Below are 24,744 nucleotides of genomic sequence, written 5' to 3' on the forward strand. Positions count from 1 at the left end.
ACAGCCTGGATTCAAACCAGGTACTGTAGTGACACCTCTTGCACTGAGATACATTGCCTTAGACTGCTGTGCCCGTGTGTGTGTGTGTGAACTATTTAACTGTACTAGAATGCTTAAACGGCCGCAAAGTTTTTAAATAATCGGTATCATTTTTTTGGCAAGGATAATATCGGATATCGGCCAAACATGTAATAATTGGTGCATCCCTAGTCTATACCCACTTATTTTTCAGAGGGCATTGCGTATACTCACTTATTTTTTAATACCAACATGTTTCAAGCAGTTCTTGGGCACAGGGACTAAGGTAACCTGCTTAAAAGAATAGCGCCCCGTAGCACTCACGTCTATAGCCATGAAATGCTTTGAAAGAATGGTCATGGCTCACATCAACACCATTATCCCAGAAACCCTAGACCCACTCCAATTTGCATACCACCAACAGATGATGCAATCTCTATTGCACTCCACACTGCCCTTTCCCACCTGGACAAAAGGAACACCTACGTAAGAATGCTATTCATTAACTACAGCTCAGCGTTCAACACCATAGTGCCCTCAAAGCTCATTACTAAGCTAAGGACCCTGGGACTAAACACCTCTCTCTGCAACTGGATCCCAGACTTCCTGACGGGCGACCCCAGGTGGTAAGGGTAGGTAACCCTTACCACCCCTCAGGGGTGCATGCTCAGTCCCCTCCTGTACTCTCTGTTCACCCATAACTGCATGGCCAGTGGTAGGCCATGCAGTTATGGGTGAACAGTGGTAGGTTTGTAAATAAGAATTTGTTCTTAACTGACCTGCCTAGTTAAATAATGGTTACATTTTTTTTATATAAAACTGTTAAACACATGCAGCAATCAAGTTCGTGAATGAAATCCTCCAACAGGCTCTTTATATCAGGAATCAGTCACAAGTACCCCTGGTGCACGGTTAAATTATTTAGCCAATTAAACACAAATATTTCAAAGGAGCATAAAGTTCAGTAGGTCAATGTCACAGAATGCCATAAACAAGTGATAAGTAAACATGCCGTTTTACTGACTTAAAATGGTCAATCTGCAGTTGCTACATACTTACAAATTAATGATTTGTGCCCATGGATTCTTGAAGACTAACTATAAATGCCTCATTAATTCAACTCTTACACCGTCAAAATCCAAAATATAAGCTTGTTTTATTCCAATTCTTGTAAACAAAGTAATGTAAACAAACACTATATTGCCTCAAAACATGGTTAAAACTATAATTTTGATATGGATGGTCAGTCCTTGCATACATAGCTCGGTCTACGTATTTGAAAGAGGTTATATTACTCCAGACCCATCCCTCATCTTTTTACCGAAACAGAGCAGGGAGAACAGTTGATTGCCCCTTTTAAAAAGACACATTCCAGGATTATTAGGTTTGCCAGGAAAAAAAAGTCTATGTTCTTGATTTTATCAAACTTGAATATAGATTGTTGGGAATGTCTCCCAAGCTACACAGTCAGGATAGTGGCAAGTAGAAGTGCTTGAGTGTGTCAACATTAGACTAGCCCAAAACCTGTGTCACTAGTGGCTATGCATGCCTCAGGTGTGATGCAGAACAGTGGTTCGATTCAGTGGTTCCCTGGCAGACTGATTGACTGGAAACAAGTGGACGACTTCAGGAGATCTCCACGCACCAACTCCAAATCTCTTGGGAGGAATTGCTATCCCGTCCAGAACTTAAGGAGTCACACAAGTGTCTTTGGTGACGCTAAAAGAGAAGAAATTATAAAAATGACTTCTGTATGTGTATGGCAATAATGGTGAGCAGCAAAGGTGCATTACTGAAAGGCCACTACTGAGGATATGAAACAAATAGGTAAGCTTGCTGAAAGCAGTCTTTAACAAAGTTGTAAGGTGGTGATTCTTGTTTGAACTAAATTGTTCATTGCAATAATTATACCCTAGCCCCCATAACATGTCTGAGACATATTCCCTCTAATAAATAACTAAACCCTTGTTCAGCCTTAGAACTAAATGATACTTATGCAAGAGGACCAGCTCTCTATTATGATAACGATCAGAGATCAACTGAAGGTTCAGTTACATTTTTTTCATCAACAAGCTGGAGACCGACAGGGAGTAGAGATGTATGTTGTGAGATGGTCACATCTGTAGACATTTTTGTAAGTTCAAAACAGCTTGTTACTTTTCCCACTATGTAGTAAAACAAGAAATTGAATGTCAATAGTGCTTGCTTTCAGCAAGCACAATAACTATCAACTAGCCTTTTGAAGCCCAGGGGCAAAATACATGTGAAAATAAAAGGACAATAATAGGCAGAAGTGATAATAGCCATCTCCACAAAACCGGAGGTATCCAGGATGTATCACATCCGGCCGTGATTGGGAGTCCCATAGGGCGGCGCACAATTGGCCCAGCGTTCTCCGGGTTTGGCCGGTGTAGGCCGTATTTGTAAATAAGAATTTGTTCTTAACTGACTTGCCTAGTTAAATAAAAGGTTAAATAAAAAACACTATTTTTTAAATCGTCATAACTGAACGCATTAAGGAAAGAAATTCCACTAATTAACTTTTAACAAGGCACACCTGTTAATTGAAATGCATCCCAGGTGACTGCCTCATGAAGCTGGTTGAGAGAATGCCAAGAGTGTACAAAGCTGTCATCAAGGCAAAGGGTGGCTACTTTAAAGAAACTGAACTATCAAATATATCCCGCAATGCGACACCTCGTTTAGACAGGGTACGTACGCCTCATTGTCCTCTTCATAATTTGTCTCCCCAGGCCAGATAACATGATCAAAGCTGATCTAGTAAAAATACATTTGAAAAATTATGAATAGATAAACATGTTTGTCCCTGGACTTATCCTAAATTCAGAAATTACTAATACAAACAGGGTAACTGCATTAGACTGGCTGCATTAAAATAAGTTGTCAAACATACTCCACAGTTCCAGTTTAATACACTGGGGAATGAAGAGCTGTGTTCAACTTGTGACATTCACTCAATGTATGAAATGCAGAACCACTTAGGGGCAGTTAATGTTTTAAGTAAGTTTCATGAATAACCGTTTTGAAATATCAAAAGGAACACTGAACTTTTGATAATGTGGCATTAGGTTGTTACCTCAGGGCTGCACACAACGTCTGCCACGCGGGGGAACATGAGTGGAACCACATCCACGACGCAACTGTTTTATTTGTCTAATGGTTCTTCCCAGTACCTGCAAAACAAACACACGATTAGACATTTCAAACACAATCCAACGTCACAAAACTGAAATAAAAGCAGGAATGAGGGATACGTAACTAGATTGAAAAACTAAGCTAGGGTAACAGTCACTATTGTTCAGATAACGATCTCTGGAAAAGGTTGATTACTGCATGCTGTAGTAGACGGTAGAATAGCCATTTGCTGTTCTCGGCTGTGACCTCAGGGAGGTCCCACATGTCAGCCAAACACCCGATTACAGCCTTTTGGTCATCAGACAGCTCTGCATACTCCCCCAGGTTCAGAAAATAAACATGTCAAAAGTGACTTATTTTTCACTTCAATTTGTAGAGCAAATACATCCAGCCTGCTGATATCACTACATCTTTATTGTAATACATACAAGCTCAATCGTTTTCTGTTACTCAACATAATCAGATGTGTTGGTCACATATCTCCAGAAATGCTGATGTACCTGCACTCAGGAACACACTATTTTCAAATGATCAATGCAGTGTTTATTATTACATGAATGATCGGTTTAAAGCTCAGTGTCACCATGTGAGAAAACTATAGGCTCAAAATTCAAAAAGGCACACACACACCTGAGCAATCCTATTGCAGATAACAATGAGATCTGGAAAGACATGAGAAACCCACACAATGATCTTGCAAGTATCACTTTATTAAAGCTTATGTGACGGCCTATTGGCCTTCACCAGAGCTTGTCCCAGAGGCAGACACGTAAAATGTTGTAAAAAGAAAACTAGCAGTGTGCGGATTTGTCCTTTCAAGAGAACTATAGCCTAAAATAATATAATTGATCAACATACCATAGTTCACGTGGAAGCCTGTTTGCAACGTATGCACAGCGAAACGTATGAAGTCTTGATTGACCCTGTCTCCGACGGCAGCATCCCCTATAACACAAGTAGGTTTTGAAATAGGTTCAAACAGTTTGTCAGACAATGCAGAACTGACGAGTAAAAAAAAACAACATGCAAATGACACGTTGCAGTCTACCGTCTAATACGCAGCGAATGGGGGCGGGCGCAATCAACTTTGTGGGACTTGTAAAAGCAGATGATCAACTTTTCTCCGTCCTAAACACTGCCACGAATGTCCATGGTGAAACAGAGATTTTTCTTGCTCCTGGAGTAACATCATCCTGAAGTGCACAGCTGCCCTCGAAGGATGACCTACTGTCTTCCATTCTGGAGAAAAAAAAAGACAAACCATAGGGGAATAATTCATGTGTTTAAAAAAGGTACAGGGGAAGAATGTAAATCTGAGACTAAAGTAAAGTTAAGTAAAGTTAAGTGGTTTTAAGTAAAATAAATGCAATATTACAGCTCTTTGAGATCAGGATAATCAATGATCATCAGTAAAGGATAATACATCATCCTTGGATAATGCAAGACCCATGTACAGGTAACCAGTGCATTCGGGAAAGTATTTAGACCCCTTGACTTTTTCCACATTGTTACGTTACAGCCTTATTCTCAAATGGATTAAATAAATACAAATCTCCACACAATACCCCATAATGTTTTTCTAGTTGCACATTTATTCAAACTAAAAAAACTGAAATATCACATTCACATAAATATTCAGACCCTTTACTCAGTACTTTGTTGAAGAACCTTTGGCAACGATTACAGCCTACAAGCTTGGCACACCTGTATTTGGGGAGTTTCTGACATTCTTCTCTGCAGATCCTCTCAAGCTCAGTCAGGTTGGAAGGGGAGCATCTCTGCAAAGCTATTTTCAGGTCTTTCTATAGATGTTCGATCGGGTTCAAGTCCGGCCACTCAAGGACATCATTGTGCTGTTGGAAGGTGAAACTTCATCCAAGTCTGAGGTCCTGAGTGCTCTGGAGCAGGTTTTCATCAAGGATCTATCTGTACTTCGCTCCGTTCAGCTTTCCCTCGATCCTGACTAGTCTCCCAGTCTCTGCCGCTAAAAAAAAAAAAAACATACCCACAGCATGATGCTGCCACCACCATGCTTCACTGTAAGGATGGTGCCAGGTTTCCTCCAGACGTGACGCTTGGCATTCAGGCCAAAATCTTGGTTTCATCAGACAAGAGAATCTGGTTTCTCATGGTGTGAGAGTCTTTAGGTGCCTTTTGACAAACTCCAAGTTGGCTGTCATGTGCCTTTTACTGAGGAGTGGCTTCCTAAAGGCCTCATTGGTGGAGTGCTGCAGAGATGGGAGAATCTTCCAGAAGGACAACCATCTCCACAGAGGAACTCTGGAGCTCGGTCAGAGTGACCATCGGGTTCTTGGTCACCTCTCGGACCAAGGCCCTTCTCCCACAATTGCTCTGTTTTGCCATGCCGCCAGCTCTAGGAAGAGTCTTGGTGGTTCCAAACTTTTTCCATTGAAGAATGATGGAGGCCACGGTGTTCTTGCAGACCTTCAATGCTTCAGAATTTTTTGGTACCCTTCCCCAGATCTGTGCCGACACAATCCTGTCTCGGAAGTCTACAGACAATTCCTTTGACCTCATGGCATGGTTTTTGCTCTGACATGCACTGACAACTGTGGGACCTTGTATAGACAGGTGTGTGCCTTTCCAAATCATGTCCAATCAATTGAATTTACCACAGGTGTACTCCAATCAAGTTGTAGAAACAGCTCAAGGATGATCAATGGAAACAGGATGCACCTGAGCTCAATTTCGAGTCTCAGAGCAAAGGGTCTGAATACTTATGTAATTAAGATATCCATTTTTAATACATTTGGCCCCCCCCAAAAAATGGGGTATTGTATGTAGATTGATGACGGGAAAAAAACAATTTCAAACATTTTAGAATAAGGCTGTAAAGTAACAAAATGTGGAAAAGGGGAAGAAGTCTGAATACTTTCCGAATGCACGGTACATTTAACGTAAGTCTACATACAAATATATAATTTCCTCTATTGCTCTCTGTAACTACCTTGGACAGGATGTAACCACTACACAGACTTTATCGGTCTGAACTCTTTAGTAATAAAATATTATCCATGGTAATGACAATACAATAAGCAATACTATCATTGACACAGGGGTCGTGTTTAGAGTTCAGAAATCTGCATTTTCAACCATTTCACCTGCGTTTTATATTGAAAGTCAATTGTTTTTTTGGCTTCAATAAAGTGATCAGGGGCATGTAACTATAGTTCTTTCACTCCCGTTCGTGAATTCTCCTCCGAGTGAAGCACAAAAATGGGTCTGATCCCAAGCAGAAATTACATTAAGAAACATTTTACATCTGCATTTACAAAACGCAGCAAGATATTTCTTATGCGTTCTTTTCTTTTCTGTGTGAAAAACGCAGAATTTTGTGTTAACGTGACAAGACATGCACCCCTACATCCTCTTGTTGTTAAGATGCAGTGACATAAACAATGTAGGGCATACGGGATCTGTGAAATGTGTATAGGTGCGGAGCTTTTGTGAAATAGCACAGTTACAAGTGGAAATCAAACTGGATGGACAACAGAAATAGAGGAAGGACTAAGAACAAACAAGAGAGAACTATTATAAAGTAGACTGTGTCTGTAAAATGTGTAAGATGTATAAATTGAAGGTAAAAACGGAAATGTTTATCAGTTTACTCCAATTGGGGGATCGGTGGTTGGGTTTGCGGGGAATAATAATAAAGGTATACTCTTTAAAAAAGTATGTATGTCTATATAGGTATGTGTATGTATATATGTGTATATGTATGCATACGTGTATGGATATATATATTTACCCCAAAAAATATGGGGGATTGGAAATGATGCAGACAATTACATTGGAAGCAACATTCTTTCCGCAATATTAAGCTGATCCACCCCTAAAAAAATTAAATAAATAAATAAATAAATAAAAGATGCAGTGACATCGGTTTTGTCACATAGTGCTTAAAGACATAACTGAGAAACAAAACAATTAAATCCAAACCAGTCTCTGGTGCTTTGTGTGATGCCCCAGCTACACACTCTTCAGAGGCACTCCCCTCCTTGGCACCCCCTTCCACAGCACCCCCTTCAAGGATGTTGACACCTCTGTGGACAATCTTTCGAACATACAAATAATATGTATTTAAACAAAGCATGTCATGAAATTCCTAGTTTTCCATATTTATGAGATACATTGTCCTTTGCTTTCAAACTATTTCACCTCAGATCAGCCATGCTGTGTACGTAACAAAAAGCCTAATTGAAATAGAAACCGATCAGATGATCAATATATCAGTGTCATTAAGAGCTGTACCTTTCGCCACAGAAACATTCATGTTGTATGAAATCTCTTCAGAATTATTTTCCACATATTGGAGAGCAGTCCTGAAAGGGGAAGGGGTTGGTTTAAAAAAAATGTAATTGCTGTAAGTTTGTAAAAATCTCTCAGCTAATAGGAATTATTGGTGATTAGTTAATTAGACCAGAACTTTTACTATTAGATATGCTGTGTTTCAAACAACGCTGTGATCATAGGTAAAAGAGACAACGTGAACACATGTAATGTAATAAAAATGATGAACAATGACATTTAACTCAGGGTTCTATGCTCTAGAATGAGAGATAGATAGAAGACTGTGGGCAACACTATGTTTGCATAATTCTCATGTAAAAGTTTCTGCATACAAACATGAAGATTAGCTAGATCTGGTATCATCTAGGGATGACAAATCAGACTCACCAATTAGCCATCTTTTATTCATACGTGACATTTTGAAAACATATAGCCAACTAGCTAAATCCACAATTTAGCTTATGTAAATTACCACTGTAGTGGGGTAGGATCTGGCTAAAGATAATCTAACTTGTTATTGACAAATAACTAGCTAGTTAGCTAACGGGAGCTGACTAGCCAATGGATGAACTTTGGGGATGTATCTAACTATAGGGATGAACATTATATAGTGCTAAGGTTACACACACGATCGTATACGAAGGTGATAACATCACTTCATACAAACTGTGAAAGCAAACTTTCCAGACCTCACCTACGGTCGCGCGCCTGCCATCTTCCTCCATCAGGTCTTCCTGGTCAGCTCTTGTTGTTGCATGCGGTTTGGTTGATGGAACAAGACAGCCAATGATATTGGTTTTGACAGAGGGAACTGATTGGTCAGGTGTTGAAGGTCCTGCCCCCAATTTTGTCCTTGCGAAACACTGTCTATAAATGTACGAATCTCTGGGTTTGTGATCGCATCGACAGAAATCTGAGAATGCGTAGATTCAAAATTTGCAAGTGTGTTTTTGATTCACAGCAGAATATTCATGGTCATAAATGGAATTTTTATAATTCTGAAAATAAATCATCCTTGCCAATTTTATAAAACGTGTTCAAGTGTCAAGTCACAAGTTTGCGATAGTTGTTACATTTATTCACACATCAAGCTTGCGAAATAAAAATTACACATTTGCAAATCGTAATTGCAACCACAAATCTAAAATACAAACTCACGTAATGCTGTTATCATTACAGGATGGCGCCGACAGAGATGGTCGCCTCGCTTCGAGTCCTTAAACTATGCAGTATTTTGTTTTTTTAATGTATTATTTCTTACATTGTTACCCCAGGAAATCTTAAGTCTTACTACCTACAGCCGGGAAGAACAATTGGATATAAGAGCGACATCAACTTACCATCATTACGACCAGGAATAAGACTTTCCCAAAGCGGATCCTATGTTTGGACCACCACCCAATGGATCTAATCCCAGAAGCCGACCCAAAACAGCACCGCAGAAGGAGCAGACGGAGCGGCCTTGTCAGGCTCCGTAGACATGCACATCGCCCACCTCTTCCGACTTCCGAGTATACTACTCGCCAATGTCCAGTCTCTTGATATCAAGGTAGACGAAATTCGAGCAACGGTTGCCTTCCAGAGAGACATCAGAGATTGTAACATTCTCTGTTTCACAGAAACATGGCTCTCTCGGGATATGTCGTCGGAATCGGTTCAGCCAGCGGGATTCTCCATGCATCGCACCGACAGAAATAAACACCTCTCTGGGAAGAGGAAGGGCGGAGGTGTATGCTTAATGACTAATGACTCATGGTGTAATCATAACAACATATAGGAACTCAAGTCCTTCTGCTCACCCGACCTAGAATTCCTTACAATCAAATGCCGGCCATATTTCCTCCCAAGAGAAATCTCGTCAGTTATCGTCACAGCTGTGTACATTACCCCTCAAGCAGATACCAAGACGGCCCTCAAGGAACTTCACTGGACTCACTGGACAATGTAAACTGGAAACCATATATCCTGAGGCTGCATTTATTGTAGCTGGGGATTTTAACAAAGCAAATTTGAGAACAAGGCTACCTAAACTCTGTCAGCATATTGATTGCACTACACGTGGGGGTAATACACTCGATCACTGCTACTCTAACTTCCGCGATGCATACAAAGGCCTCCCCCACCCTCCCTTCGGCAAATCTTATAAACAGAAACTCAAACAGGATGTACCAGTGACTAGAACCATTCAACGCTGGTCTGACCAATCGGAATCCACACTTCAAGATTGTTTTGATCGTGCGAACTGGGATATGTTTTGGTCAGCCTCGAGAGAACAACATCAATCTATACGCTGACATGGTGAGTGAGTTTATAAGGAAGTGCATTGGAGAAGTTGTACCCACTGTAACTATTAAAACCGTGGATGGATGGCAGCATTCACACAAAACTGAAAAGCGCAAACCACCGCTTTTAACCATGGAAAGAGGTCTGGGAATATGGCTGAATATAAACAGTGTAGTTATTCCCTCCGCAAGGCAATCAAACAAGCGAAATGCCGGTACAGGGACAAAGTGTAGTCGAAATTCAACAGATCAGACATGAGGCGTATGTAGCAGGAAATCACGGACTACAAAAAGAAAACCAGCCACGTCACGGACACCGATGTCACACTTTCAGACAAACTAAACACCTTCTTTGCCCGCTTTGAGGATAATACAGTGCCACCGTCGTGGCTCGCTAACAAGGACTGCCCCCCCGTCCTTCTCCGTGGCCGACGTGAGTAAAACATTTAACCATGTTAACCCTCGCAAGGCTGCTGTCCCAGACGGCATACCTAGCCGCGTCCTCAGAGCATGCGCAGACCAGCTGGCTGGTGTGTTTATGGACATATTCAATCGCTCCCTATCCCAGTCCGCTGTCCCCACATGCTTTAAGATGTCCACCATTGTTCCTGTACCCAAGAAGGCAAAGATTACTGAACTAAATGACTACCGCCCCGTAGCACTCACTTCTGTCATCATCAAGTGCTTTGCTTTGAGTCAAGGATCATATCACCTCCACCTTACCGGCCACTCTAGACCCACTTCAGTTTGCATACCGCCCCAACAGGTCCACAGACAATGCAATCACTATCACACTGCTCTATCCCATCTGGACAAGAGGAATACCTATGTAAGAAGGCTGTTTATTGACTACAGTTCAGCATTCAACACCATAGTACCCTCCAAGTTCATAATCAAGCTGGAGGCCCTGGGTCTCAACCCCGCCCTGTGCAATTGGGTCCTGGACTTTCTGACGGGCCACCCCTAGGTGGTGAAGGTAGGAAACAACATCTCCACTTCACTGACCCTCAACACTGGGGCCCCACAAGGGTGCATGCTCAGCCCCTTCCTGTATTCCCTGTTCACCCACGACTGCGTGGCCATGCACACCTTCAACTAAATCATCAAGTTTGCAGACGACACAACAGTAGTAGGTTTGATTAACAACAACGACGACACAGCCTACAGGGAAGAGGTGAGGGCACTCGGAGTGTTGTGTCAGGAAAACAACCTCTCACTCAACGTCAACAAAACAAAGGAGATGATCATGGACTTCAGGAAACAGCAGAGGGAGCACCTCCCTATCCACATCAAAGGGACAGCAGTGGAGACGGTGGAAAGTATTAAGTTCCTCTGCGTACACATTACAGACAAACTGAAATGGTCCACCCACACAGACAGTGTTGTGAAGAAGGCGCAACAGGAGGTTGAAGAAATTTGTCTCGTCACCCAAAACCCTGACCAACTTTTACAGATGGGGCGGCAGGTAGCCTAGTGGTTAGAGCGTTGGACTAGTAACAGAAAGGTTGCAAGATCAAATCCCCAAGCTGACAAGGTAAAAATCTGTTGTTCTGCCCCTGAACAAGGCAGTTAACCCACAGTTCCTAGGCCGTCATTGAAAATAAGAATTTGTTCTTAACTGACTTGCCTAGTTAAATAACGGTAAAAAAATAAAGATGCACAATCGAGCATCCTGTCAGGCTGTATCACGGCAACGGCACCGCTCTCAACCGCAAGGCTCTCCAGAGGGTGGTGCGGTCTGCACAACGCATTACAGGGGCAAACTACCTGCCTTCCATGACACCTACAGCACCCGATGTCACAGGAAGGCCAAAAAGATCATCAAGGACAACAACCACCCGAGCCACTGCCTGTTCACACAGCTATCATCCAAATGGTGATGTCAGTACAGGTGCATCAAAGGTAGAGGCCATCAGACTGCTAAACAGGAATCACTAACTCAGAGAGGCTGCTGCCTAGATTGAGACCCAATCACTGGCCACTTTAATAAATGGATCACTAGTCCCTTTAAATAATGCCACTTTAATAAATGTTTACATATCTTACATTATGTATATACTGTATTTTATATAATCTACTGCACTTGCCTATGCCGCTCAACCATCGCTCATCCATATATGTATATGTACATAGTCTCATTCCCCTTTTAGATTTGTGTGTATTAGGTAGTTGTTGGGGAACTGTTAGATTACTTGTTGGCTATTACTGCACTGTCGGGACTAGAAGCACAAGCATTTCGCTACACTCGCATTAACATCTGCTAACCATGTGTATGCAACCAATCAATTTTGATTTGATAATAATCCCATAGAATTCCCCTATTCTTGACTGTTCATGAAGGGGGAAGGGAGTAGGATATATGGCACATATTTGCATATGCTTGAGAAAGTCTACAAATTCGAATGAATGGCCTACTGTGCAATACCTTTTCCAGTGAAGATTTATGGATGTAATCTTTGTTTAGTGGCACAAATTCACATTGCGACTGTGCGTAATTAGCCTTAAATATTTCCAAACATTGCCTATAATTTGCATTTAGGCGCACATTCATGACAGGATGAGAAGCATGTAACTCAGCTGTCATTTATCCCATTCTAAAACTTAAATGTGTGAGTAGTTGGACAATCTTCAAAGACTGTGGTGCCATGGTCCAATTTGGGCATCAACATCCAATTCAATTTTCAGTAGCAATTGGTTTTCTGGTCCCTTTGGCGCTCTAGTAGCATATCCACGTGGCATGCCAATATCAATCTATTTGATATTAGGAATCTTAACTGTAGGAGATCAAAATCTATCTGGGTCAAGAAAGACCTAGACCTCGTTACATCCAAACCATTGACCGTATGCGAACTCCAAATTACAGAGCGGCTATTTTGAATCAAATGTACAGCAACAGCACAACGCTCGAGATCACAACTCGTCGACCAGCATCTATGGCGGTGTGAAAACAGTTTGCCTGCCCTATAGTCTACTGTCTGTTATTATTGTTGAAGATTATCTTCTTGGCTCAAATAGCCTACTTCCCGTCAAAAATACATAGGTTACATTTAGTTTAATTTATGTCCAGTCTCATAATAAAAACACTGACATAATAGGAAAGCAACACAATTAGCCTATTGTTTTTCAGTAGACTGTCACATTGCTCAGCAAATTAAGGTCGGCTAGAAAGGCTTGTATACCTTACACATAAACACGTTGGCAAGCCACCCATAGCGCAAGTTTCTTACCTTTTTGAGGTTAAGTATTATTTCTGACGGCCATTACTTCGCTTCGACCATTTTTACCCTTTCTACCACATCATACACAAACCAACTGAAACTCCTAGCCTCTGCCTTGGAGCAACAATATCGCGTTCTCGGTGGGGTGGGAGGAGACCAGGATGTAAGAGCCTTGATGCGGTTATGTTTATCACAGATTGCATTACGAACAGTCACATTTTGGTCCGTTGGTACTGTCAATCCAGACCAATCTGTCGTGGACATGAGGGGTAGAAAAATCTGCTTGATTATGACATTTAAAAAAATAGAGTGGTCAAAGAAATTGCAATGTGAGGCGTACTTCCTTGTATGATAGACGGTTTATTTTCTCTGAGCTGTACTAGCAGTCATATTTACCAGTATACCGTTACATTACATGCTCAGGAATGGCCAACACAGTTTATCCGATTTGGCATTACTGTACAAGCCGCTTCTATGAAGGATGAAACCTGCCATAGTTAGAAATAGTTGAATAAATGCACACATAAATATACAAATATATAAATAAATAGATACATAAATAGATGCACACATAAAAATATTAATTAATACATGGATAAATGATGCAAACATACATAGGGTACATAATTATTTAAATAGTTAATCCCACTTTCATTTTATTCATTTATATTATTTCTGTATTTCTTCCTCAAATATGATAATGAAGGGGTGTCAAACAAACGTATGTGGGTGGTATCTAACACACCATTGGTTGATCAATGCCACGGTGCATTTGCCTGGGGTGCGTTCAGTTTTGAAACAGTACTGTACTGAATGACCATTTGAAAAACTGTGATTATGGTGGCCCAGAGGCCAATTGTCTATGTTGTGCTGCATCAGGAGTCTCTGTTATCACCTGAACTCTGGTGAAGTCATTAGGCAACTTCCTCCAAATTGTAAAACATGTATGGGTTCACCTCTCTGTCCCTTGTAGCAGCTAGCTGACCCAAGATTGCAGCCATACTACTTGCCAGAAAAACTGGGCTAATGTAGCTATCTACGGGTTGTACATCTCTCTTTTTGGACCATCAGAGCCAGGCAAAAGCAAGACGTTGCAAGACATTGGTTGATCAATGTTGTGCATGCTTACCACCCACAGATGTTTGATTGACACCCCCACATTATCAAATCAGAGGAAGAAATACATTAATAAATATATATATGAATGAAAGTGTGAATATTTAGATGATACATAGATCAATAATTTAATACATACAAATATGTGGAGAAACAGGAATGAACTTTGGTCACTATTTTTGTATTTCATTTATTTATGTGTGCATTTATTGATCTATAAACATTTCTATTTACAGTGCATTTGGAAAGTATTCAGACCCCTTGACTTTAAAAAAAAAAATTACGTTACAGCCTTATTCCAAAATGGATTAAATCAATTGTTTTCCTCATCAATCTACACACAATACCCCATATTGACAAGGTGAAAAGTGAAAAACCTTATTTACATAAGTATTCAGACCCTTTGCTATGACACTCGAAACTGAGCTCAAGTGCCTTAACAACGATCACGTTTGTTTCTGTTCCAAGTATGACCCCTTTCATTGAGTTGGATTCATGATAACAAGTAACCGTTAGGTCATACTTACTATTTCCTTTGTCACAGTTCCTCATGCACACACACAAAGCGTTTCTGCTGTTACATCCTGTGAACTCTTCCCCTCTCATCTCTCTCCTGTCCTCCCCAGTTAAGACAGGGCCTTTAAACAAGTGAGACTGACTACCACAGAAGGCAGCACTAGACAGCCATTGCCTGCAAAGGTAACACCACAGTGTCAGCCTCTCATTTCTCCCTTTTGAAACAGAGCCTAACACAAATGTATACTCACAGATGTTGGTGTACCAGCCCTATTAAAACCAACTATCACCAAGTTTACCATTGCAGACATCTTTCGCTTCACACCAATACACATAAGCGGTTCATGTGATGTCACCGACCGTTACTCACTCTTGTTACAAAATATGCTTCTACCATATTTATTCAATCTCATTTTCTTTTTCTCCTAGGAATCATATTTTATGCAGTGCTGGTGAAATGGACAATCAGACATGTCAGCTGTTGTTTCATTGGATGTCTTGTGGAATCTGTCCATTCTTTTGAAATAATGTGGATTGTCCTGCATTTCCAGGCCTGCTCCGAGATTAAAAATAGGTATGATGTCGGGCTCCTATTGCACAGCAATACTGTAGCCTACCCATACTGTAAAATATTTGTTATATTTACAGGTCTATTTTACTTTCGAGCATGGTTGGCTATTGAATGAGCGATGTTTAGACAGTACACATATTTTCCCAGGTTTTTTAGTCCAGCCCCCCCATTAAATCAAGTTAAGGAGGAAACCGATGTCTTTCCAGCCTGAATGGAGGATGTTTTATGTACGAACCGGACGCGGGGGGGTTAGGAGTGTATTGCACAAGGCCAGACGATGTAAACCTTGGCGAACCGTTGGGTTTGGCGGAACCGTTGGGGCTAGTAGACAGCTGTACAAAACACAAGTTACACACACACATTTTAAAACACAGAGACACATTTTATGATTAAAAACCAGACTGGATTTTGTTAAAAATTTTACATTTAAAGAAACTACGTTGGTAGACAAAATTCCAAAATATAAAATAAATAAAAGCAAAAGGACATCAGACAAAAAGTTTCACTCTCCACAGTCTCCATTGACAATAATCACATTTGACATTAATACTGTTGATAAATTAATACACTTAAAATAACTGTTAATAGTTGACATTTTCAGTACGTCTAAATGTGTATGTGTGTATGTTTATAAATGCATGCAGGTGTTACAGATTAACTATGGCAGAATGAGCCAGGATTCAAATGATCCTTTTCATTTTGCATGTGTAGTTTTAGTTTGAGTTGATACTAAATCCAAGGTTGGGGTATGCAGTTTTGTTCAGTTTTCATTAGACAATGTTTATTTGAGGTTAACTTTAAGCTAGTTCTTTTTTTTAGCTAGGCCTACTGTTAAATTGACATGACAGGATACAAAAACAACATAAAAACAAAGCATGATTAGAGAATACTTCTAGTTGCAGACCCACTGTTCCACACAAGAAATCTACACCTAACACATAGCCATGCCTTCCCTCTGCTCTCCAACCATGCACCAAATACACGTTGCACTAACACAGAGGTCAGACAAATTCCAGTACATAACATCATCTCTAGTACAATGCATGCTCTCATGTTTTTACGTGCCAGAATGAGAGTATTTTTTTGCAGATTTGTTAAAATTGCACAAATATCTGAATAGTGCAGTGATGGGGAACACTTTCTTTTTTTGCAATGATCGTTTTTATCCGAATAAAAAGTTCCTTTTCAAAATCGGATGAATCAATCTGCAAGTATAAACAAAACAAATAAATGTCAAAAGGAGACATTTGGGTTCACTGAACGTAAAAATAAGTGCTTCAAAAGTGAACGCAAACAATACAGTAAAACAACTGTCAGTATAGTTATCATGGCATCAAAATAAACAGCATAAATTGCCTTAAACATGCAATTCAAGAGAGAAAGCCAAATAAACGTGGCTTATGCAGTCTTGGCGTTTTTCCAAAAGAAAAGTGCACTGCTGGTTTTTACTAAGATATACTGGGGCCCTGCTTTGATTACAACTACGGTCTCCTTTTCTCTGCCTCGGTTGTGGGATAAACTTACAAAGCCAACCACACCTACAGTCTACACACATTTCAAGAAAGAAAACCGGAAGAATGCAGCGACAAACACAGGCAAAGGTTCAAGAGCTACAGGGGTCAATACGGGGAGCCTTGGTTCAAAAGTATTGGCATTAAAAGAAAAGGAGTTAAGTATGAATCTGCATTGCACATGAACAAACAGGCCCTAGTCTTGACGACAGAATAGACTCGTAAAGGTCTATTCCAGGGGGCTTTTTCCTCTCACTGACTAATAATGGGAGATTGAACCAACCGAGGACCACACAACACGAGTCCCTCTGTGTCTTGTAGCTTTTCATTTCCGATACGAGCCTCATAAACCGCGGGCGGGGGGGGGGACAACTGTGCACAACACAGGTCAAAGGCACAACACTGGACACGACAAAGGGAAATAGAACAACCTCTGGGAGCTTTGAAAAAGGCCCAAAGAGGAGAAGGTGTCTCTCTATCAGACAGTCAGTCAGGCATTCTTCTAGCAGCACAGTCTGTGCACTACTGCACTTTTGTCCCAGTTTCATAGTAGAATTGCACAACATCCACTCCAAGAGGAGAAATAAAAGTCACAGCAACATTGTCAGAGCTCTAGAGTCTGATAAAACAGTCATGGAGCATGACAACAGCACAGGTAATTATTTGTGTGTGTTTTAAGCCGAACGCATTCTTAAATCATGCTGATATAACATAATTGCACCAAATATTCATTATACACAGGAAAAGGTGTATGGATTTTGTGACGCCAGTAAAACAAAAATTATGTGATATTGGTTACCTGTAGGGTACTTCTTTTAAGTACACAGTCAGATTGAAAGAATAAATTGAACTTTTCAGAAGTATTACAAATGGGGCAATTCCAGGATTTACTCCTGGGACAATGATATGTGAATAAGAGAGGTATACTCCAGACAAGCTTGTACCCATCACTGTTGGTTGGCACAGAGAGATGTGACACTGTGAGAAACAAAGTATAATTTCCTTCTTTTCCCCCAACGTAACAAGTCAAAAGCTGAAGTCACATCCATGCGGAATTTTCAATACCCAATGTTCCTGTGGTTACGTCTACTCTATAAAAAGATCCAAACGTAGGTATTTAAAACATTCATTTCAGCATACTACAGAATTAATACAGTAAATACTGCAAAATGTAAAGCAAAGCTGTTCAACTGAATGTACACCAAGGTGTGTAAGAGGCAAATGCAGAGTGAGTGACAATTGGCATGAAAAGGAAACAACGCCAGAGGGAAAAGGGGCTCTAGGCTTTGAGGCATCATACAGATGAATACAAGTCCAACAGGGTCACAAGACCACTGTATAGGACACATACCATCTTTCGATGTCAAATAAAAGCTTATTCAATAACCCATCTCTTTAATCTCCAATTACAATTCTAAGATATGCAAGAGAACATAATAGTATATCTGCAAGAAGGATCATTTGAAAGGGTTAAAAGTAACAAAAAAATCTACTTAGAAGTTGTGTCGCTGAAAAACTGGGTCGCTGATCATAATTTAAATCATTGATGAATAGCAGAGGCACTACATACACAAACATACACCTTTGTCATTGGGGGAAACACCTCAGGAAAATTGGTTTAGAGGAGTGATATTTCCTCGCTCAATGGAATAGAACTCCCCATACTACACAAATATAACAACTATGAAACAGAAATGAATAACTACACCATTTGCATTCATTTTTTTTCTCCATATAATTTCATTATATATAGATTTATATTCCTCACATGCCTGACAATTGTGTACATGTGTGTGTGGTTTAGTCTTTTAAGTTGTGTGTTTTCTTTTGTACTGAAACATCCTTAGTACGGCTGTAAGAAAATATGTGCCCTCCTGGTGACAAAGAACTTTGACCCGAGCCAAAAAGAAAATGTGTGTGATGGATGCTCAGCAGTAGAAGTCACTGATGAACTATGGTGGGGTGGAGCCTCTGTTAGACAAGGGTCTGTATCTCCCCACTATCGTCTGGTCTTATTGGGCAAGAGTTGCTGTGAGAGCAGGACTGACTGCACAAGAAGACCAAAAGAGAGATGCTGTAGAACAGGGGTGTTCAAATTTTACCCAACGAGGTCCGGACTACTGCTGGCTTTCTGTTCTACCTGATTATTAATTGCACCCACCTGGTGTCCCAGGTTAAAAATCAGTCCACGATTAGAGGGGAAGAATAACAAAAAAAAGCAGTAGAACTGGCTTTGAGGTCCAGATTTGAATTTGAGGGCTGTAGAATATTCCAGTGACTTCTCTGTCCTTAGCCCCACCTCTCGGCTTTCAGCTTCCCAAGCAACTATGAACTGCCTTAGCGCTCCAGCTGTGGAGATGTAAGGACTAGGAGTGGAGGTCAGAGGGTGGGCTATGTTGCTTACAGCATCCTCTCACCCCATAGGTGAATCTTCAGGGTTGTAGAAGGGGGCAGGTCACAGTCAGTAGATTTTTCGGCTTTCTTTTTTTGTCCTTTGAAAGTCCTGAGGAGATGATCACAGATTTCCACCGAGTCGACAAAGCCAGACAGAAAAGGAAACGGCTCCCCATTAACTGTGTGATCACCTGAATGAGGACAGTGACAATGATTTAGCTCTGTGTGGATGTACTATGGACAAGATGGGGGGCTATGATCAGGGGCAAAACCGGAATCTTCAAAATCCAACTTATGACAAAAGGTATTACATTTAATAATAAATACTCTATTGTCATCTCTTCAGAATCCCTCAAATGTTCACGAATATAACTGAGAATAAGAAATGGCAATGGGGTTATGTTGTAGCACTGTAGGCGAGGAGGATGGGAACCCCCCCCCCACTGTGGAAAGGCACACCCAGAGGAGGGGGAGGTGAAGGGGGGAGTGGGGTTGGTGGTGGAAGGGGTGAAGATATGAACCATGGCTGAGGTGGTGCAGGAGACGTCAGGAAATGTCACATGAGCTGAGAAGGGTAAGCTCAGGCCTGGGAGTCTCTTTACATCCGTGAACCTCGCTCCTGGAGGATCTGTAGGGAGAAAAAACGTGTCAGTCTAGATCCAGCAACAGTATATACCTCAATCCAAAATGAGTGGGAGAGATAGGCACTGGCTAATCTCTCACGGACAGACGCACGTAATATAAATGGTATCGTAGCATCTGTCAACAGACTGTGGGATGCGACGACTAACGGGGAACTTTGTTCCGGTGCTCAGGTGTTTTCGTCACTGATCATTTGGAGAAATCACAGTTTCGCAGGTGTTCGTACCTTTCGAATTTAGGAAGGAGAGGGGACTTTTTGCCCATAGACTTACAGAGGGGGATGGAGCTACAGGTCTCCTTCCATTCCTCGTTCTTGTATCTTTTTCTAACACATCTGCCCCCAGAACCTAATCGAACATCTGACATAATTATGCAAGACTTTAGTTCTGGGTTTCCGAGATTAGGCACCGGCTAATTTCATGATCTTATTTGAAGGAAACAATGCAGCTCAATCTACACATTAGACCACTTTTGAAGTCGGAAACGCCTGACAAACTTTGATGTTGCAGTGAACTATCCCTACAAGCGAGAATCTTCTGACTTCATGCCCAACACATGAGTTCCAGACACTCTCAAATGCTGATCTCACCTTGGCCTTCTCAGTGGGCTCGATAACAATGCCGTTAGTGGAGTTGTTGAGCTCCCGGGAAACCACACACAGAAATTCAGCCTGGTCCTCATTGCCATAGTTATAGGACGAGCCGATGCTTATGAGCTGTGAGGGGAAATGGTAAAGGGTAAGTGGGATTGTAAAATAAGCTTAAAAGTCATCTTCACATGAAATTTTAGGCAAAGTTTGAGATTTCAAAATAACCTTTTAAGGCACTGGAAAAAGGGAGGGACATTACCAGACTTACCACCAATGACCTATGGATTTAAAGACAAGTGTGACATGAGGACTATTAGGCTCACCTGCTCAAACTTCCAGCCGTCTGACATTGTGGACACCATTTGGGTGAGCTCCTCCTCCTGGCACTGCAGCACCCGGTACACATGCTTCACTGGGCCCTGAGAGAAAAACAGACACTACAATAAAAGCCACCTGTACACATGAGGGTTAACTTGCCAGTAAATGTTTTGCTTTTGAACAGTGTCATGTAAACACACTCATCCTCTGACATTTTAGTGTTTGGTTTAGCATGTGCTATTTCACAACATCAATGGCATCATCCATCCCGGTCCAAGGCCTTTCCATTCATTATGTCTGCATTTCCCTGACATACCTGAGATGTCCTGTTCTCGTTGTCCCGTATCCTCTCCTTGACCAGCCTTACTAGTGATACAATATTGTAGAACTCCGCCTCCTCAAGGACACCTGAGAGAGCCAACCAATAGTTTAGTCACATGATGTAGAACTAAGAACAGATGTAGCCCTTGGTTCACTCTTGACCTGACTGCCCTCGACCAGCACAAAAACATCCTGTGGCGGACTGCACTAGCATCGAATAGTCCCCGCGATATGCACCTTTTCAAGGAAGTCAGGAACCAATACACGCAGTCAGTCAGGAAAGCAAAGGCTAGCTTTTTCAAACAGAAATTTGCATCCTGTAGCTCTAACTCCAAAAAGTTTTGGGACACTAAAGTCCATGGAGAATAAGAGCACCTCCTCCCAGCTGCCCACTGTACACTGTCAGCACCGATAAATCCAAGATAATCGAGAATCTCAATAAGCATTTCTCTACGGCTGGCCATGCTTTCCTCCTGGCTACCCCAACCCCGGCCAACAACTCCGCACCCCCCGCAGCTACTTGCCCAAGTCTCCCCAGCTTCTCCTTCACCCAAATCCAGATAGCAGATGTTCTGAAAGAGCTGCAAAACCCGGACGCGTACAAATCCGCTGGGCTAGACAATCTGGACCCTCTCTTCCTAAAATTATCTTCCGCCATTGTTGCAACCCCTATTACCAGTCTGTTCAACCTCTCTTTCGTATCGTCCGAGATCCCTAAAGATTGGAAAGCTGCCGCGGTCATCTCCCTCTTCAAAGGGGGTGACACTCTAGACCCAAACTGTTATAGACCTATATCCATCCTGCCCTGCCTTTCTAAAGTCTTCAAAAGCCAAGTTAATAAACAGATCACTGACCATTTCGAATCCCACCGTACCTTCTCCGCTGTGCAATCCGGTTTCCGAGCTGGTCACGGGTGCACCTCAGCCACGCTCAAGGTACTAAACGATATCATAACCGCCATCAAAAAAAGACAGTACTGTGCAGGCGTCTTCATTGACCTGGCCAAGGCTTTCGACTCTGTCAATCACCGTATTCTTATCAGCAGTCTCAACAGCCTTGGTTTCTCAAACGACTGCCTCGCCTAGTTCACCAACTACTTCTCAGACAGAGTTCAGTGTGTCAAATCGGAGGGCCTGTTGTCCGGACCTCTGGCAGTCTCTATGGGGGTACCACAGGGTTCAATTCTCGGGCTGACTCTTTTCTCTGTATATATCAACAATGTCGCTCTTGCTGCGGGTGATTCCCTGATCCACCTCTACGCAGACGACACCATTCTGTATACATCTGGCCCTTCTTTGGAAACTGTGTTAATTAACCTCCAAACGAGCTCCAATGCCATACAACACTCCTTCCGTGCCCTCCAACTGCTCTTAAATGCTAGTAAAACCAAATGCATGCTCTTCAACCATTCGCTGCCTGCACCCGCCCGCCCGACTAGCATCACTACTCTGGACGGTTCTGACTTAGAATATGTGGACAACTACAAATACCTAGGTGTCTGGCTAGACTGTAAACTCTCCTTCCAGACTCATATTAAACATCTCCAATCCATAATTAAATCTAAAATAGGCTTCCTATTTCGCAACAAATCCTCCTTCACTCACGCCGCCAAACATACCCTTGTAAAACTGACTATCCTACCGATCCTCGACTTCGGCGATGTCATTTACAAAATAGCTTCCAATACTCTACTCAGCAAACTGGATGCAGTCTATCACAGTGCCATCCGTTTTGTCACCAAAGCCCTTTATACCACCCACCTCTGCGACCTGTATGCTCTAGTCGGCTGGCCCTCGCTACATATTCGTCGCCAAACCCACTGGCTCCAGGTCATCTATAAGTCTATGCTAGGTAAAGCGCCGCCTTATCTCAGCTCACGATAACAACACCCACCCGTAGCACGCGCTCCAGCAGGTATATCTCACTGGTCACCCCCAAAGCCAACACCTCCTTTGGCCGCCTTTCCTTCCAGTTCTCTGCTGCCAATGACTGGAACGATTTGCAAAAATCGCTGAAGCTGGAGACTTATATTTCCCTCACTAACTTTAAACATCAGCTATCTGATCGCTGCAGCTGTACATATCCCATCTGTAAATAGCCCACCCAATCTACCTACCTCATCCCCATATTGTTTTTATTTACTTTTCTGCTCTTTTGCACACCAGTATCTCTACTTGCACATCACCATCTGCTCATCTATCACTCCAGTGTTAATTTGCTAAATTGTAATTACTTCACTACTATGGCCTATTTATTGCCTTACCTCCTCACGCCATTTGCACACACTGTATATAGACCTTCTTTTTTTTCTTCTATTGTGTTATTGACTGTACGCTTGTTTATTCCATGTGTAACTCTGTGTTGTTGTTTGTGTCACACTGCTTTGCTTTATCTTGGCCAGGTCGCAGTTGTAAATGAGAACTTGTTCTCAACTAGCTTACCTGGTTAATTAAATGAAGGTGAAATTATTTTTGGTTTTGTTTAAATGATACTAACCATTGGGCAACGGCCTGTATTACACATCTGCAGAATCCCATTGCTTCTAAATAAAGCATGGTGTGTGATAGGGGTTGTATTTTACACTTCGGGGACCATTTGTACAGTCTTACCTTCCTCTGCCAGATTCTTGTCCATGATCAGTTTCCCATGCCGCAGGTAATTCAGAATGGGGCCAAAGTATGTGGGGTCCCTGTCGATTAGGTAAGCACCCGTCTCATCCTAGGATATTTATAAAAGTGTGAAATGCAAATCACATGTCTGTTATTGAGTGTCAGATAAAGGTTTCTCTGGTGCTTCTTCACATGCACATAAAATAATGCATTATTGTAAAATGGCTGAGCATTACACTTTAATAAGTGTTACAATTGTCTAACATTTTAGCTAGGCATTTTAAAGTGTTTGGGTGTCATCTCGTGCGCGATGAGCGGCAGTGCATTATGAATGCTACATTGATGCACCTTGATTGATGATAGAACGTTATGCCAAAAATTATTATTATAGATTATGTTACCTTATCAGAGTCCAAATCCGGATCTTCTTGACACAATCGGTACAGGAACGATTTGGGGTCCCTGCACAATGTCTGTTTGGTTGTGACAAAATAGGTTCCACCGACATTTAGGCAAACCCAGCGGGATTCTGGCTTCTCGGCTGGCTCCGATGGGGAACTGAGGTTGCTCTTCATTGGGAACCCAAACACCGCTCTACTAGTACTCGACACCCCAGGACTGGTGGGCAAGCTACTCCGCGGTGAAACCATGAGAGTGGGCGAAGCAGCCAGCCGAACAGAGCCTCGGACATCACGGTGCTCGGTTTGTTCTATTGTGGCAGTAACACTCTGCTCCACAACATGCAATTCGGCCATATTTTCTTCGTCAAAAACCTCCACTATTATTACACTTCAGGGTAACAATAATGCTTATCGATTTGTAAACACAACGGGGCTCTTTTTCCCCAACAAGGTGGCTGACATTAGGGCGTTGCTACACACATTCGATAATTTCCACACATAAACCCTCTAAACAAGACATCGATATTACTTAGTTGAAATATACTAAATATGTTTTGACACGTCGCTTGCAATCTTTTCCTAAAACAAATTGGTCATTCTTGTTTATTCAAACGTTAATCAGAAGAGGGCAATCCTTCCGGGTTGTAACGTCATTACTGTATACTTCCGCTATGTCGTTTTCCCCCTCCAAAATAAGAGTTAATAAATAAATATACTTTTTTTTCTGCTTGCTGTCGGTCATACAATAGAGATTTAAAATTAAAAATGTGT

General features: G+C 41.7%; 2 protein-coding genes across 12 annotated transcripts in view; both read right to left on the reverse strand.

Moving 5' to 3' along the window:
• LOC120029460 (monocarboxylate transporter 6-like) overlaps positions 1–13,120 on the reverse strand; it is a 29,815-nt gene extending 16,695 nt beyond the window's left edge. Inside the window, exons 1-8 of one of the 11 annotated variants that reach the window (XM_038974681.1) lie at positions 12,995–13,120; positions 8,826–9,191; positions 8,180–8,352; positions 7,447–7,517; positions 7,135–7,249; positions 4,223–4,413; positions 4,033–4,119; positions 3,116–3,212 (exon numbers count right to left, since the gene is read on the reverse strand). The gene's annotated coding sequence lies outside the window, so the exon portion shown is untranslated. Of the gene's footprint in view, positions 1–3,115; positions 3,213–3,298; positions 3,981–4,032; positions 4,120–4,222; positions 4,414–7,134; positions 7,250–7,446; positions 8,664–8,825; positions 9,192–9,284; positions 9,413–12,994 lie in introns of those variants that run through there. The other 10 variants (XM_038974680.1, XM_038974682.1, XM_038974683.1 and 7 more) reach the window with 10 other exon arrangements.
• A 4,689-nt stretch (positions 13,121–17,809) lies between these two features.
• LOC120029566 (BTB/POZ domain-containing protein KCTD5-like) lies at positions 17,810–24,602 on the reverse strand. The gene is made up of 6 exons (XM_038974835.1): positions 23,974–24,602; positions 23,573–23,681; positions 20,959–21,050; positions 20,648–20,743; positions 20,325–20,450; positions 17,810–19,721 (listed from the first exon to the last, which is right to left on the reverse strand). The coding sequence occupies exons 1-6, from the start codon at positions 24,325–24,327 to the stop codon at positions 19,692–19,694; spliced, it is 807 nt and encodes a 268-aa protein (XP_038830763.1). The 5' UTR covers positions 24,328–24,602; the 3' UTR covers positions 17,810–19,691.
• Positions 24,603–24,744: the final 142 nt, after the last annotated feature.

This window comes from Salvelinus namaycush, chromosome 35 (assembly GCF_016432855.1).
Source record: "Salvelinus namaycush isolate Seneca chromosome 35, SaNama_1.0, whole genome shotgun sequence".
Classification (NCBI taxonomy): Eukaryota; Metazoa; Chordata; class Actinopteri; order Salmoniformes; family Salmonidae; genus Salvelinus; species Salvelinus namaycush.